Source organism: Cupressus sempervirens, chromosome 5, assembly GCF_028749045.1.
Source record: "Cupressus sempervirens isolate cs-2001-9-10 chromosome 5, ASM2874904v1, whole genome shotgun sequence".
NCBI classification, from domain to species: domain Eukaryota; kingdom Viridiplantae; phylum Streptophyta; class Pinopsida; order Cupressales; family Cupressaceae; genus Cupressus; species Cupressus sempervirens.
Window position 1 is genome coordinate 747,508,653 of NC_143122.1, and position 16,225 is coordinate 747,524,877.

The 16,225-nt window shown below is 36.6% G+C and overlaps 1 protein-coding gene across 2 annotated transcripts; it reads right to left on the minus strand.

Annotated features, from left to right (window-relative positions):
- Positions 1-10,798: 10,798 nt before the first annotated feature.
- Positions 10,799-15,787, minus strand: LOC149558080 (disease resistance protein Roq1-like). 2 transcript variants are annotated; one of them, XM_089832485.1, is made up of 3 exons: positions 14,961-15,787; positions 11,466-13,301; positions 10,799-11,325 (listed from the first exon to the last, which is right to left on the minus strand). In XM_089832485.1, the coding sequence occupies exons 1-3, from the start codon at positions 15,524-15,526 to the stop codon at positions 10,959-10,961; spliced, it is 2,769 nt and encodes a 922-aa protein (XP_089688611.1). In that variant the 5' UTR covers positions 15,527-15,787; the 3' UTR covers positions 10,799-10,958. The 2 variants fall into 2 exon arrangements, with proteins under 2 accessions (XP_089688611.1, XP_089688612.1); XM_089832486.1 differs by having other exon boundaries at positions 11,466-13,317; positions 14,961-15,308.
- Between the last annotated feature and the right edge of the window lie 438 nt (positions 15,788-16,225).

Consider the following 16,225-nt stretch of genomic DNA (forward strand, 5'->3'; position numbering starts at 1 on the left):
TGGGGGTCGATCCAAGTGCAGGGGGCAGTGGGACAAGTTAGAGTCAATGACAGAGACCCCACAATGAGGAGTAGTAGGTCGAGCAGTTAAATGAGGAGATATAGGAAAAACCTACTATTAGGACTCAATATTCTTTGAGGATGTCCAAAGAGTGGATATGACAAGTCTTGGTAGCTAAGAGAGTTACAAATCTAGGTAATTGTGAGGGATACCTGGATAGCTAAGTGGGATCATGAGATCCATGGGCTGTGAGAGTAGTTAGAGATAGCTGAGAGGAGATCAGAGTAGTAGTAGTATGAGAAGGGTGGCTTATTATTTTTTAGCATATGTAGTAATTGTGCCAGATGAGGCTGAGCAAGGGCATTGATATTCTTACTATGCTTGAGAGTCGAGAGGTGCACATCCTACAGCTAGGCCAAATATGCCTCCTCCTCCTCTAGGAGGTGAGGGAGCAGGAGAGAGTTAGATCAATTTTTCTCTGAGTTTTAACCTAGCTATGTATCAATTGTGTGTGCCAGTACCATTTTGTATCATTTTTTATTAGTAGAGCTTGAGTAGCATCCATTTTGCACTAATGTATTCTTTTTGATATTGATATATATATATGAGATTTTGAGTCGACTACCATCTGCATGTGTCGTTATCTATCTTTCAACTTGATGTACATAAGATGTTTATGTTGTGATTATGAAATGCAAATATGATGTCATGTATGGATGCAAATGTGATTTGATTTGTATGTATGGATTGTGAAATTTTGTATGAAATACAAATGTGAATGGGCTAACATCTCATGTAGTGTTCCATGTTTTTGCTGATAGTGATAGGTATTCCATTGACAAGTGAGAGGATGAACCAAAGAATTGAATGCTTATGAAGCCATGAAGAAACATGATACTTTGAAGATGCCAACAATCCCTCATCAAAAAGATATAAGTGAATGAGTTATCGAACCATGCAGCCCTATGCATATGTCATATAATTCCCATTGACATTGCAATCATGGAAATATGAATAAGACATATGTTATAGTTTTTTCAGGATAAAATGTAAGCATTTGAGGCACAAGAAGCTAGAATGACCAAAACATTTGTCCCTTTTGATGTAGCAAGTTAACATAAGCATCAAAGCATAAATGCTAGAATGACTAGAATGTTTCTTATGCAAACGCACTAGACACACGAGAGATCCTTCTTATGCTAAGTAATCAGTAAGTATTATGTCTATAATGATCCTTGCATTTGTAACCTAAGATAGAAATGTGCTAGATATACTCGCAATGAACCATACATTCACTTAGTAGGACGAGTATCAATATTTACTATAGCATGAAGAGTTCACTCCAACAAGCAAGGAGAAGAACCAACTTCACTAAGTTATCCATATAAAATGAGTTGAGGTACACATGGCCATCCAATATGAGATGGGGGCTCTTATAGTGGACACCCGTCTTATATGGATGCTTCAAATTATTTGGAACTAAACCACAAATAAAAAGTAAAGAAAAGGTCACGCGCCTAGTCCTTGCTACTCTAGTCAAAAAGTGACATCATTGAGTCACTCATGGAGACATGAGAAAGAAAAAGAAAAGCAAACAAAGAAAGCTCAATACATCAAACCAAATTCATCATTTCAAGTACAATTTAGTTTCAATGGATTGATGTCGAGTGTCAATGTTTAGAACATATGTGGAATAAATCTCTTCAATAGGATGACGATAGTAGATAGATACAATCAAAACAATTGGTGACTAAAGTAAAAGAGGAATCTTTAGTAAGAAAACCCTGAGTAAGACTAAGTGATAGTAGATAGACACAGTTAGAATGACTAGTGACTAGTGCAAGATAGATCTTCCATGAGAGGAATCTCAAAAGTGACATGAGTGATAGCAGGCAGACATAGTTAGAACAATTGGTGACTATTGCAAAAGAGATTCTGTGACACTAGAGGGCATTGCCCCTGAGTTATGATGAGATTCAATCCATGGATACATGAGTGAAAAGTAGGAAACAAAAGCAGGAAGTGAAAGTAGGAAAGAAACTGTATAGGAAGCTAGAAGATGTGCTACAAGATGAAGCATTGAGAACAAGAGGCACCTATTTACCAAGTTTTCACCTTCTTGGTAGAATTTTCTTTTTTTTCTACCATGATGCCTATTTGCTAGGTTTTCATCAATGGAATCTTTTTTTGTTTTTCAATTTTTTTTGTATTTTTTGAATTTTTTGGTATTACAAAGGCACCTATTGCTAAGTTTTCACTAGGATAACAATTTTTTCAGGACTTTCTGCAATTTTCAGATTTTTTTAGGACATTTAGATATATATAGAGAGCTTCTAAAATCAAATCATTGTAGAACCACTTCAGGTGGAGAGTGTTGATGGGCTCCTTGAGCACCTCTCCCTCGACTGTAGAAAGCTAATAAGCACCAGATCCAAACACTACAGTGACTATGTAAGGACCAAGCCAGTTTCTCTCAAACTTCCCTTTTTGGATCTGTTGTTGTTGATTCTTAGGGTTTTCTCTTAGAATGGGATCCCCCAATTGGAAGTTACATGGCTTAACTTTCTTATTGTAGCTTCTAGATATATGTTGTTGATAAGCTTGAAGATGATCGCACACCACTTGCCGATGTTCATCTAACATTTCTAGCTCTCGAAGCTGAGATATTTTGTAGTCATCATCAGTAATGAGGCCCTTCATGGAGATTCTCAAAGTAAGAATCTCAACCTCTATTAGAAGCATAGTATCTGCTCCATAGACCAAAGAAAATGGCATTGTACTTGTTGGAGTTCTAATACTTATTTTTTATGCTCGTAAAGTAGAATTAATTTGAATGTGCCAGTCCCTTGCAGATTTACTAACTGTGTAATGCAAGATCTTAAGAATTACCTTGTTGGATGCCTCTACTTGACCATTACCCTGAGGGTAATAGATAGAAGACCAATGTTGCATGATTTTGAACTTTTTGCATAATTCTTTAAGATCTTTATTTTTAAACTATCCTCCATTATTACTACTCCATTATTACTAATAATGGAGGAAGGTACACCATACCTGAATATAATGAAATTTGTGATAAAAAAAGCCACAATTTTTCCATTTTCTTTAGAGAGAGGTACTACCTCAACCCACTTTGTATAGTAATCTATAGTTGTAATAATGAACTTATGTCCATTGGAAGAAGATGGGTGAATCTAACTGACAAGATTGAAGGCCCATTATTGAAATGGCCATAGTGTGATGGATGGAATTAACTCCCTAGTTGGAGCATGAATTAGGTTCCCATGGAGCTAGCACTACTTGCATGACTTAGCATATTTTATTGCCTATTGCTCCATATTTGGCCAATAGTAACTAGCTCTAAAAAATTTGTGAGCTAGTATCAAGCCATTTGATTGAGACTTGCAAATGCCCTCGTGGATGTCAATTAATGTGCATTTAGACTCATTAGATTCTAGACACCTAAGGAATTTTCTATCAAGACCTCTCCTAAACAAGTCATCAACGACAATGACATACCATGAAGCATTAAGGATAAGGTGAATCTTAAAGAATCATGCAATAAGTTCAAAATCATGCAACATTGGTCTTCTATCTATTACTCTCTGGGAAATGGTCAAGTAGAGGCATCCAACAAGGTGATTCTTAAGATCTTGCATCGCATAGTTAGCAAATCTGGAAGGGACTGGCACCTTCGGATTAATTCTACTTTATGGGAATACAAAACAAGTATCAGAACTCCAACAGGTACAATGCCCTTTACTTTGGTCTATGGAGTAGATTTTGTGCTTATAATAGAGGTTGAGATTCCTACTTTGAGAATCTCCATAAAGGGCCTCATTATTGATGATGACTATTGAATATCCTAGCTTCAAGAGCTAGTACTATTAGATGAATGTCAACAAGTAGTCTGTGATCATCTTTGAGCTTATTGGCAATGTATGTCCAAAAGCTACAATAAGAAAGTGAAGCCCTCTGACTTCCAACTAGGTGATCTCATTTTGAGAGAAAACCCTAAGAATCAACAACAAGGGTCCAAAAAGGGAAGTTTGAAACAAATCGGCTTGGTTATAGGCAAGGTAGAGTAATGTTTCCACCAGAAACTCATGTCAGAGATCATTCTCTAGCATCTATAACATGGAAGCAAGACAAGCCATGACATCAACCACTTTGTTATCTTCTCAAGGAATTTGCTAGAAAGTGATATGTGCAAAATATTTCTTCATGTCATCAACCATGAGTTTGTAAGAAATCAATTTCTTATCCTTTTTCTGATATATATCATTAACCTAGTTGATTATGAGCTGAGAGTCTCCAAAGATGTTCAATTGATCCACTCTCCATTCAGCTACAATCTTCATGCCATTGATTAGAGTCTCATATTTGGCAAATGTTGTTGGTACAAGGAAACAAAATCTTATATGCCTTAGGCAGTGAATACCTTTGTGGTGTTATGAAGAGTAACCTAATACTGGATCCCTGTTCTATGAAGAAATCATCAAAGAACATCACCTAAGTTTGGTATGAGCATCAAAATTGATTCATCCAAAAATCAATGTTCAATGAGAGAAGACTCCACATTGGTGCATTTGCTAGCTAATCAACAATTGCTTATTCCTTGATGGCCTTTTGTTGAACATACTGGATGTCAAACTCACTTAGTATCATGTCCCACTTAGCCAATCTTCCTATGAGAGGTGCCTTGTTGAGTAAGTACTTTAGTGGATCAATTTTAGCCACCAATCGTGAAGTATAAGCAAGCATGTAGTGTCTCAATTTTTGGGAAGCAAAGAAAACTACCAAGCAAGCTTTCTCAATGATACTATAATTCATTTCATAGGAGATCAGCATGTGAATCAGATAGTAAATGGCTCTCTCTTTTTTATCGTTGTCTTCTTGAGCTAGTAACATAACATAAGATATTTTTGTTGCCGAGATATACAAAATTAGGGGCTTCCCATAGATAGGAGGCATCAGGATTGGTGGGTTAGCCAAGTATTTCTTAATTTGTGTTAAGCTCTAATCATAATCTAGACTCCAGTTATATTTCACACATTTATGTAGAGTGTTGGTAAAAGGTTGTGATCTATTCGCAAGCTATGAGATGAATCTATGAATAGGTTGAAGTATATCCTGTAAGCCCCTCATTTGACTAATATTACAAGGTGGAGACATATCCATGATTTCTTGAACTTTCTCTAGATCCACCTCGATTCCTTTTGCAGAGAAAATGTATCCCAATAATTTTCCTAACATGAAGCCAAATGCACATTTCTTTGGATTAAGCCTTGGAATAAATTTTTCCATGTGATCTAGGATAGGTCCCAAATCTTGAAGGTGAGTGTGGCATTTTGCATTGTTGACCAAGGTATCATCCACATAGTCCTCCATGGTCTTATGCATCATGTCATGGAAAATCATAGTGACTACTCTCTGATATGTAGAACCAACATTTTTCAAACCAAATGACATCACATTCCAATAGAAGGTTCCCCATGCACAAGTGAAAGTAGTCTTTTCCTAATCTTCTAGTACAATTTTGATTTGATTATAACTAGAAAGTCCGTCCATGGGTGAGTGCATCTCATATCCTACTATCATGTCCACTATCATATCAATATTAGGGAGTGGAAAATCATCCTTAAGATGTGCTAAGTTCAAATTTTGAAAGTATATACAAACTTTGATAGATTTTTCTTGCTTGGAGACTAGAAAAGATGAAGCCAAATTTTAGGAGCTTCTCCAATTCAGTTTTGATGAGCAATGCAATATGAGGATTCATTTTCTAAAGTTTCTGTTTCATAGGTGCAATAGACAAGTGATGCATAATAAGATTAGGATCTAGTCCTGGCATGTTTGAATATGTCCATGCAAAATTTATCTTTTTCTCTTGGAAGAAAGCAATGAACTCCTCCTTTTCCTCTGGAGATAGTGACCATGCAAGATGTATAATGTGAGGATGTTCTTCTATTCCCAAGTTGATTGGTTGTGTAGGTTCTATCAACACTAATGATATCTCCTAAAAATGACTGGGAAGTGCATCAAATATCTCATCCATAGGCGCCTCGGAGAGGTTTTCACCCTTGGATATGTCTTTTATTTTTAGTTTTTTTAGTTCTGATACTTCCATAATGTGGTTTTCACCATGAGATCTTCTATTTTTTTCTTTTTGATTGTATGATTGAAATATTTGATGTTAGCTTCATTCATGTTGATTTTTTTTTGCTAGTGGAAGATGTTATTGGTTTGACAGCGTTTAAGTAGCAGGCGAGAGCATAGTCATTCTAGAGTGTTTGGACTTCACTAGATGTATTAGAATTCCAATCTATAAGCTCAAGATATGTGAGTGAAAGAAACAAGGCAGGTTTTATTGCATTCACAATATAATCATTAAATGCTTAGACAAGCAATTCGAGACCTAGAGCGGCTTTGTTTGCAAGTATGTTCGAATGCCTTTGAGCCCTAACATCATCAATTGAAGACTCGGGGACACTAGTTGGATTGGACTTGTCTAATCAAACTCTAGATGTTTCACCAACTTTGAGATGGTTTCCATAAATGTGAACTTGATTTATGTCCTTGTCTGTAGTGGCTTCTGAAAGAGAGTCAAATTCATATTCCTTAGAATTAGTGCTACATGGCGATAGACTATAGAATTCCCCAATAGTGATAGGGACATACTCTCCTTCCTCATCTGGATTTTTGCAAAGGTACTCAACGTGCAAAGACTGACTATCTAAAAGTTTTTACTTGGCTTCCATTCATATTAATCCCTAATTGCTCTACATGCAAAGTTGAGACCAGCAACCCACACCAACATCTGTAAGTGCACAAACTTGCTTAGCAAGACTGGGGCTAGTGCCAACCAATGTAGTTTATAGAGGCTCTCCTTGATATGTGATATCAAGAATGAAGGAGAGGAAATTAATATGGCTTCAGAGTCTTTCACTCCACAAAGATTCTTTCTTATAGTGAGTTGGAATCTTTGATGAAAGGAGTGTGCTCACTTGGGTCGTTCTCGAAGGTTGGATTGCTCTAGCAGGCCCTCTAAGGGTTGACTCAAATTAGTGGTTTGGATCTAAGGGTCCAAATTTTTAATTTCCCTCAATGGGAAAGAGCATACTCCTCTACCTTGTCACCTCGCCCAAACACACAAAACACATTAATCATTGAGTTAGCTTAATTGATCTAGACTTAGCCCTTTCTTAAGATTCTGATCCCTTAAAAGGAAATCATCATCCCTTCATAGAAGAGGATTCACACTAGAGAACCACTAGCTTGCTTGCCTCCCTTAGATGCCATCTTTCTGAGGCTTCTAGGTTTTTGATTTACCCTTGGTCAGGATCTCCAAGTGGTAAAGAGGATACTACCCTATTCCCCTGTCTTGCACCCTACGAAGTTCACAAACCCAAATTAGACTATGTTTGGAAAGTAGGAAAAAGAAACAATATTTTATGTGGGTTTTAAAAATTAATCTTTGACAATCGTATCTTTAACATCATCTTACAGACACACAGTTAGTTCATGTTTGGAAAGTTTGTATAAAAAGGAGTTTTCGTTAATCATCTTAGAAACCGTAGTTATGTTGCAATAGAATCAAAGATCTAAAAGGAAGCACTTCAGAGAAAACACATTAGTCAAATGAAATGATAGTATGAAATCTAAAAACTCTAGATTTTGTATATGTTGTTCCAAGATTTTGCGTGAAATCTTTTACCAATTCGTGTGAGAAAATGAGGTGCCACACAAGAAACTGTAGAAAGTAGGCACTTTTTCGCATGAAGAAGTACAAAGAAAGGAGTGAAACCCTCAAATCTTCTTGCAAAAATTAGATTTCTCACTCGAAAATGTGGAAATCTATATGTACAGGTACAACAAAATCATCAAAATATTAGAAAATAAAGTGAATGAGGCCATAAAAATTGATTTTCTTAGCCCCACAGCGGGTGCAAGAAATGTATATGCAGAAATGAGGCCTTAGATTGTCACACACTTCAACATGGTCTTTTCTTGCAGAATCATCTTGGAATAAACATTGAATTGTTTATCCAAGAGGTCTGACAAAGTGACCTGTTGCCTTCTAACTAGAAGGATTTTTCCTATTTGCTATCAAGTCGAGAAGCAAGCAACCAGACCTTATAGAATGAAGGATTTTATGTGACTATATGGTAATGCATTTAATCTATATGATATTGAAAAGCTAAGAAAATATGAGAGCTATTAAAATGAGTATTCAATTTGATAGAAGTTTGAAGAAATTCCCAAATTCCAACCTCTTAATGAGGAATTAGAAGCCTCTTATATAGTATCCCTAAAATCCACTAACGGTTGAGATCAATTCAGATCAACGGTCAAGATTGAAGCTAAGATTTAGTCAAGATGGAAGATTCCTAGTAAAGGTGCAATTAACTAACTAATATCCTAAGTGTAATGAATAATTAACTGAAATTCACCTAAGTGGGAGAATAAGTAATTTAAGCCAATTCCAATACAAGAGATAGATAACTTGGAATTCCCATTCTTGAACTGAAGAGAACAATTTAGAAATTTATTCAATTTAATAAAATGAGATATGACCACATAAATGCATATTTCAATTAATTGAATAATCACATTCAATTAAAGTGAGCATTATTAAATTAAATAAATTTAATTCCTTAGTACATTAGCTTTAGGAGATAATTTAATTTAATTAAAGTATAAGCACTTATATTAAATTAAATTTAATCAATAGGTTTAAGGTAGTTAACTTGATTCAATACTTTAGGAATTAAATGAGTAGTGTGATTAATGCAAATTAGGGTTTTCTGCATTTGACAATTAAGTCAAGTAGCAAAAATTAGAATGGGAATTTTTCTTAGTGAAATAGGACTTTAGGGTTGATCAAAATAGACCAAAATTGGTTGTCATGGCAATGAGCCAATTTTGGGGTATTACACCACTAATGAAATGGGGGCATCAACATCACATCTAGTCCCATCAAACTTAGTTCCAAATAATTCCCCACCTCAAAAGGGGTAGGCTTCACCTCCATAGGAGGCATACAAGAGGGGTCACAACCTTGAATCAAATAGGTCCAAAAGAGAAAGGGGAAAAGAGGATCCCTTGCCTATGATCCAATCAAACAAACCCCAACAAAGGAGCACCAAAAATTGAATGTAATAGTAAATAGGACTAAAGCAAAGAGATTCACCTCTAAAACCCATAGAAGAAGAAGCTACTACATTAATAGAAGGTAAAACCCCCTCCACTCAACTGCCCTTAACAAAAGCGACTCCTGCACCACCAGGGTGTAAATCCACCCCATATTATGCCCCTCTCCACGTAGAACAAGGGCCTCCAACATCACTCTAAACTAGAGGCAACACATTCCCCTTATCCACTGCTAGATAAGAATGACAAAATTCCTCTAAAAAAATAAAACTCTTATAGGTTTGTTCTAAGTGAGGGTAACTAGATCACCCACAAAAAAATGGGTCCAAAATCCCCAGCAAGATTGTAGGGCAGGGAAGACCACCCCCATCATCAACAAAGACATCCACTAATTTGCTACTAGCCAATTTGATTAGAGGAAAACTTCCCTGAGCGATGCCACTCCAAATCTTTTACAAAGACACACATCACCATAACTCCAAGGGAATGAAGCTCACAACCACCACTACTCCAAGCCTTATAGAAACATGGACGAAGGCTAGATGTAGGAGAGATGAAAATCTCCCAACCCTCCTCTCTGCTAGGGAAGCCACCACAACTCCAAATCCCACCACGACTCTGCCCAACACAACCCAAGTCCGAAAATCCATCACAGATCTGCAAAAACCAAATTTTCCCAATACAACCACAATCCAAGCTCCCAACACAGAACTACCTAGAAAAACCCAAGACCCCAAAAGGGTGATGCAGATAATCCTTATCATCATTGTCTTCACAATCATCCCCTTGGCCTTCATCGCTTCTGGTTGAAACCCTAGCAACACTCACTTTTCTCACTACTTGTTTTCCCTCCATCTTTGATCTGGTGCACGAACTTATTATTTACAATAACCTTATTTTGCACATCTTTCTACATCAAAATTCATAAAATATATACAAAAGGAGTCAATAAAAAGATAGGTTTGGATGAAGATCTTAACTAGCAAGGGTGAGTGAGAGATGGATGATTATCTCCATAACACATCTAAACGAATGCAACCCTAAAGTTTTCAGTGATGATAGACGAATGGAAGAGTGTAATTTGAAGCAATAATGGGTTAGAAGCTTCAAGATGAGTTTAAAATGTAATTAGTTTACTTGCAATAATTATTTTTAAAAAATAGAACCAACTATGATTCAATATAGATATATTAGGATTCTCACTTGATATTCATGATAATAGTTGTGAAAAGAAAATGAAAATAATATAGAAATGTTATTTCATCAAATATTTTTAAAATTAATGAAATAAAAAATAATTAAAAGTTGTATTGAAAGACTTTAACAATATTATGTAGGAAGAGTCAAATTTCACTAATGTACAAATGTTTTATAAAATTATGAATAAAATAATATTTTCTAATTTAACCCATCAAAAATTAATATTACTTTTAAATTTATTTATTTTTATAAATTTCTAACATTCAAATGTATATTTTTTTTTACAATTAAAAAATTTAAACTAAATCAAAATTTTAAAAACTTAAAATACAAAAAAACCTTACTAATAAAATTAAATATGAATTAAAGCACTTCAATTTTAAAAACTTAAATCTTATTTAAAAAAAACTCATTTATGTTTAAGCAAAATGTAAGAAATTTACAATTTAATAAAAATTAAATATTATTTAGAACAGTTGCAATTGGAAAATTAAATCCCATGGAAAAGTCCGACTTACATACGCTGCTCAACAATTCCATGAGAAAAAATTATAATGTAAAGCCAAGAAAACCGCTGACACGTGGAGAATGATAGATATTATTGTTCAAAATAGGCCGCGTCTAACTTTTCGTAGGAGTTCCCAAAATGAGTCCCAAGAGGACCGATAGTCAGAAAGGAATAGAGGAACCATGATAGCATCCGAGAATGGCATGGCCGAGTACTCTCTCACGCACGTTATCGACTCCCCAAAGTTTTCGGAAAAAATGGGAACAAGAATATCACTGTTATCAATCGCCTCTCTAATCTCGCGGCTATTCTTCTCATTTTCGCTGACTCTGAATATTCGTGTTGACCCGCGGCGAAGATACTTGTACTTATCTGCCCCCTTCAATGCTTCCTCTGCATCTGCTGCGTGGCAAACAATGCATACATTGTACTTCTTCTCCACCAACCTTCCTAATCCGTCGCTTCTGCAAAATATAAGATCCAACCTTGTCACGGAACAAGAAATTTTAATCAATTGAATAGAAATATATATCTTATCCTTCCGAAGTTCTGAAAGAGAGCCAATGTACTCAAAACTTAAATGCACCTACGAATGATGTTTTACCTGTTTGAGTCTCTAAGCTGGGCGAGCTTGAAAACCATATCATGAGAACTTCGGATGTCTCCCCAACATACACAGGAATCACGCATGCACAATGTTCTCAGATTTCGCAACTTGCCCACCGCGGAAGGCAAGCTTTGTAAACCTGAACAATCTCCCATGACCAAAGACCGGAGACGTGCCAAGTTGCCTACTGTATTGGGAAGATTTCTTAGCCCTGTACATCCTCGCAAATATAGAGTTTCTAGTTGAGTTAAATTACCCATACTGGTCGGAAGGCTTCGTAGACCTGTACAGTGTTGCAACTCCAACTCTTTCAGCTGCGTCAACTTGCCCAGAGTATCAGGAAGGCTTGTTAAATTGCTACAGCCCCCTAAATATAACTCCTGCAATTGTGACAAATTACCAAGTGCGTCTGGAAGTGTTGTGAGAGCTACGCAATTCTTCAGATAAAAGCATTGGAGATTAACCAAGCTGTCAACTGTTTTTGGGATTCTCGTAAGGCTCGCACACTGCTCTATACTTAAGATCCTGACTTGCGACCAACTGCCATCCATCCGGAATCCGTTTCTTAATCTCAGCCATGCAAACGTATCATTTAAGTCACAATGTCTAATTTTTAGCCATAACAAATTCGGAACTAAGTTTCCAATGTTGCCCACTACTTTTGTATTTTGCAGAACTAGGTAGCGTAGGGAAGGCATGCTATGCAAGCTGAGGGGCCCTCTTCCACTCTCTCCTGTTAAAACAAGCATATTCACAGCCTCTAATCTGGCTCTGTTCAAAGCATCCATCGGCAGCCACAATCTGCTATAGTTATCAAGCTGCTTTTGAATTCCTCTTCCAATTCCCCGCAAAAGGTCATGCATTTCCAGGACTCCATATTCAGGGCCACTCTTGTTTATAGCTATAAGCATTTTCAGCTTGAGATTTTTTAGGGCTGTTTGAACTCTATTTGGATGTAAAACTTCCCAGAAGATAACAGCATCAGTTTCCCTTTCATCAGCACAGCAACAAGCAATATCCAGAAATATTTCCTTCTCAACATGGCTAAGTCCATCATAACAGATTCGAAGGACACTGGATATTTCTTGATTTTCCCCAATGTTATAGAGAGCTTCTTCCCAACACTTAATGTCACTGGGCTCTTTCTTGTCAAACAAATGTGCTCCAATAACTTGTAATGAAAGAGGATGACCCCGACAGGCTCTTGCAATTTCTGTAGAAAGATGTTGGTAAGGGGTCTCTGGGACGGCCCTTGAGAAAGCGTGCCAGCTAAACAATTCAAGCGCTTCATCATCCCCGAGCTCACTCATTTGAAGAACTGAATTAACTTTAGCAAGATTGAGTATATGTCGGTCTCGGGATGTAATGATGATCCTGCTACCCTGCCCAAACCAATTCCCATTGACAGCATCCAAGTGGCTGCAATCATTCACATCGTCCAAGATGACAAGGGCACGAACTCCTCGCAATCGGTTTCTCATCAGAGTTTTACCTCCATCAACACTTGAAACTTCTCCCTGGTAATTTACCAGACTTCTTAGAATTTCCCGTTGCAAGTCTACAAGGGTAGTATTTCTCTTTGCATAACAATGAGCATCAAACCCAGAATAAATTGTATTGTAAACAGCTTTGGCCAGGGTGGTTTTACCCACTCCGCCGATACCAATGACCCCCACTTTCACTGTCCTGTGCCAAGAACTTAGATCAAAACTTTTGATTAGGTTATACATATTCGTTTGGAATCCAACAAGATGCTCAGGGACATCCAGCAGAGTAATCTTCAAAGTATCCAACACATCTTTCACAACTCTTCTTACTAGTCTTCCTTCGTACCTGCAAATCACCTTTCCTATATTCCACATTATTATTCACGCTACAAAATAAGGTACACTAAGATACACTAAATTCCAAAGCTGTAACTAAATATAAGGCACACTAAATTCCAAAATTTAAGCCAGATTATAGTGTTACAGAGTTTAAAATATTTTATAATTTTATAACAGAAGGAAAAAGCTTCAATATTTTGAGATGATTACAACAGAACATTGACCACTAAAGTAACAAATGTTTGCATGATAATTAGAGATTTGTTATGTACATGAACGACCGTTATGCCATGTGAAGGGTGAATTTTTAATTTTAAGACATCAGTGGCTCCACCAGTAATTAAAGCTGGTGTAACTGGTAAGGAAGGAGTACTGAGAAAATGCAAATACTTACACAGGTGTGTGCAGCTAGTCACTAATTAAATGTTGATCATTAATTCTTGGAACTGCTCGTTATTCTGAAGTCCCAACCGACACAATAAGTATGTTAAAATGTAAAGGAATATAAATGAAATCTTGATTCCAAATGTAACATATGATACTTTTTGACGAAAATGTTTATAAAATCAGGGTATGAACTAAACACAAGTCTTTACTCCAACTGTAACATATGATATGTTTGAGGAAACTTTCGGATTCATTGTTTTATACTTAATATTCAACGAGTAATACCTTATAAACGTTTTATAAAATCGTAGTAATGAACTAAACGGTAATCCCAACTCCAAAGTAAGTTCAACTCGAAATGTAACATATGATATTGAGAAAATTTTCAGATTCATGGCCTAATATTTAATATTCAACGATTAATGCCTTATTCTGAATTAGAACCACCTGAAATATTTAATAAACATTGCGTCATATGACAAATATGTAAAGGTATGGGTGATCGTGTATTTTATAAACTAAGTTAAGAGAGCTGCTTTTGCCACCAGATTAGACTGGTAGACTGGAAAACAGAGCAGCTAACAAAAATTGAGAAGATTTGGTGCAAATGATTGAAGACACATCAATAAACCATTGCGGTGGCTGCATCCAGAATTAAAAAGATTTAGAGAAAAATACAACACTGGAAAGCCAGCTAATCAAACAAAGATTAAATTCAGTGACTCAGATGGACCAAGGAATGATGTGATTATTTACCGTGAAGTAAATGAAACTGCGATTGGACAAATCGGAGGCAATTGCTAACTCTACCAGAGTGAAGAGATCCGAGGGGTGCAAACGATCTAGGGGCTAGAAGGAGATCCAAGTCAATAATCGCCTAAACCAGGCTACAGGATACAAGGAGGAGCCATAATCTAGTATAACAGAAATTATGTAAGTAGTTCTTAAACAGAGTATGTGGATGTGGAGAAAATTACAATATTGATACAACTATGTAACAATGAACATCCAGTTGAGTGGACCTCGTACGGAATATAACTGCTTTTGTAGCCTACGATCCGATGTTTTGTCCAAAGACCCCATCTAATTTCTGGTATACATCCTTCCCCGGTAATATTCAACATTTCTTGCTCAACACAAAACAAGTCCTTCGCCATTCAACAGTAATATCAGGCTAATTTTGGAAACTTAATAAGCAAACAAATAGTTCCCCGGACAAAAAGATCTCGTTTAGCTTTCGCCGTGAATTAATGGAAATGAGTGGTGCAAAATAACTTACCCGAATTCTCCTGCCCTTGTCCAACCAGAAAGAGAAGAGATTTTATAGAGTGCATTCTTCCATTCCTCGATAGTTCCCTCATCCTGCCGATCCAAATGGCTGTAATGTTTCTTGAATGCATCTTCAAATGGACCTCCCTTTCTCTGAGAGTAGCGAACATCACAGGGCTCCACATCATAGAAGAGAGGAATGATGAATCCATTGCATCTCCACATCTGGGCCGCCTCCTTCAGACACCAAGTCGATTCTGCATAGGTCCTCGAAAATACGGGTATGAATATATCGCTTGTAGCAATGGCCGATTTAAGGCTGGATTCGATTTCTTTGCCCTTCTCTAGCTCTTCGCTGTCGAGGAAAGCCCTAAGTCCCGCTCCACAAAGAGCTTCGTAGAGATGGTCGACAAAAGTTGTTCTCACATCTTTTCCCCGAAAGCTGAGGAACACGTTATATTTGTTGGAGACACTGCAGAGGATTCTGTTGGGGGGAGGCTGATATTGATGGAATTCCTCGTTAAGCTCGTAGATGATTTTGGAGGTGGGAGGCTGAGAGCAAACGGAAATCTCCATTGCTTGTTCTGAACAATAAATGAGAGCTTAACAAGAAATGTAATTTCAGGCGGGGCACAAAAGAGAAAATTTCAAACCTAAACAGGGGTACATATAATCACAGTCGGATGGGGTTAACGACAGAGAATGGAAATTTCTTGTGGGCTTCAAGAGAGTTTCCTAGAAAACATATGGACAAGAACTGCCGACTATAAACAATTCAAATGGATGAGAAACACCGCGTGTGGAATTTTCCTGGAAACCGAATACCCAGAGTGAAACAAACGTGTTTGAATAGTTACGCGGTAGGCGTTCGCGACGAATTTTCTCCGAGTCTTTGACCCGCGTCAGAGATTAGGCGTTGGCTATCCAGCCCCATCGTTTGGGATGGATGGATGTCGTTTTCATACTCCATGTCATGCCATGATGAGTACCTAATCCGTGCCGCGGGTGAAATAAAAAATTTAATTAATACTTGTCTGTCTTATGCACTTGTTTTTCTTACCTCCTTCCTCTTCCGACTTTGATATTTTGAATTATGTAATATGTTTAATATATATATTTTTATAATAATAATAATAATAATAATAATTTTTTGTTAAAATATTATTAAAAAAATTATATTATTTTTTATTTTTTTCGTTAAATATTTAAAATAATATATTTATATAAATTTTATCTTTTCATTAAAATTAAAGGTTAATTTTTGTATATTAAGTC

Excerpts from the sequence above, each read along its gene's own strand:
- LOC149558080 (XM_089832485.1), bottom strand. The coding sequence starts at position 15,526 with ATGGAGATTTCCGTTTGCTCTCAGCCTCCCACCTCCAAAATCATCTAC. Across the intron at positions 13,302-14,960 it reads ACAAGGGCAGGAGAATTCGG|GTACGAAGGAAGACTAGTAA; the intron begins GTAAGTTATTTT and ends GGTGATTTGCAG. Across the intron at positions 11,326-11,465 it reads CAGCTTAGAGACTCAAACAG|AAGCGACGGATTAGGAAGGT; the intron begins GTAAAACATCAT and ends TATATTTTGCAG.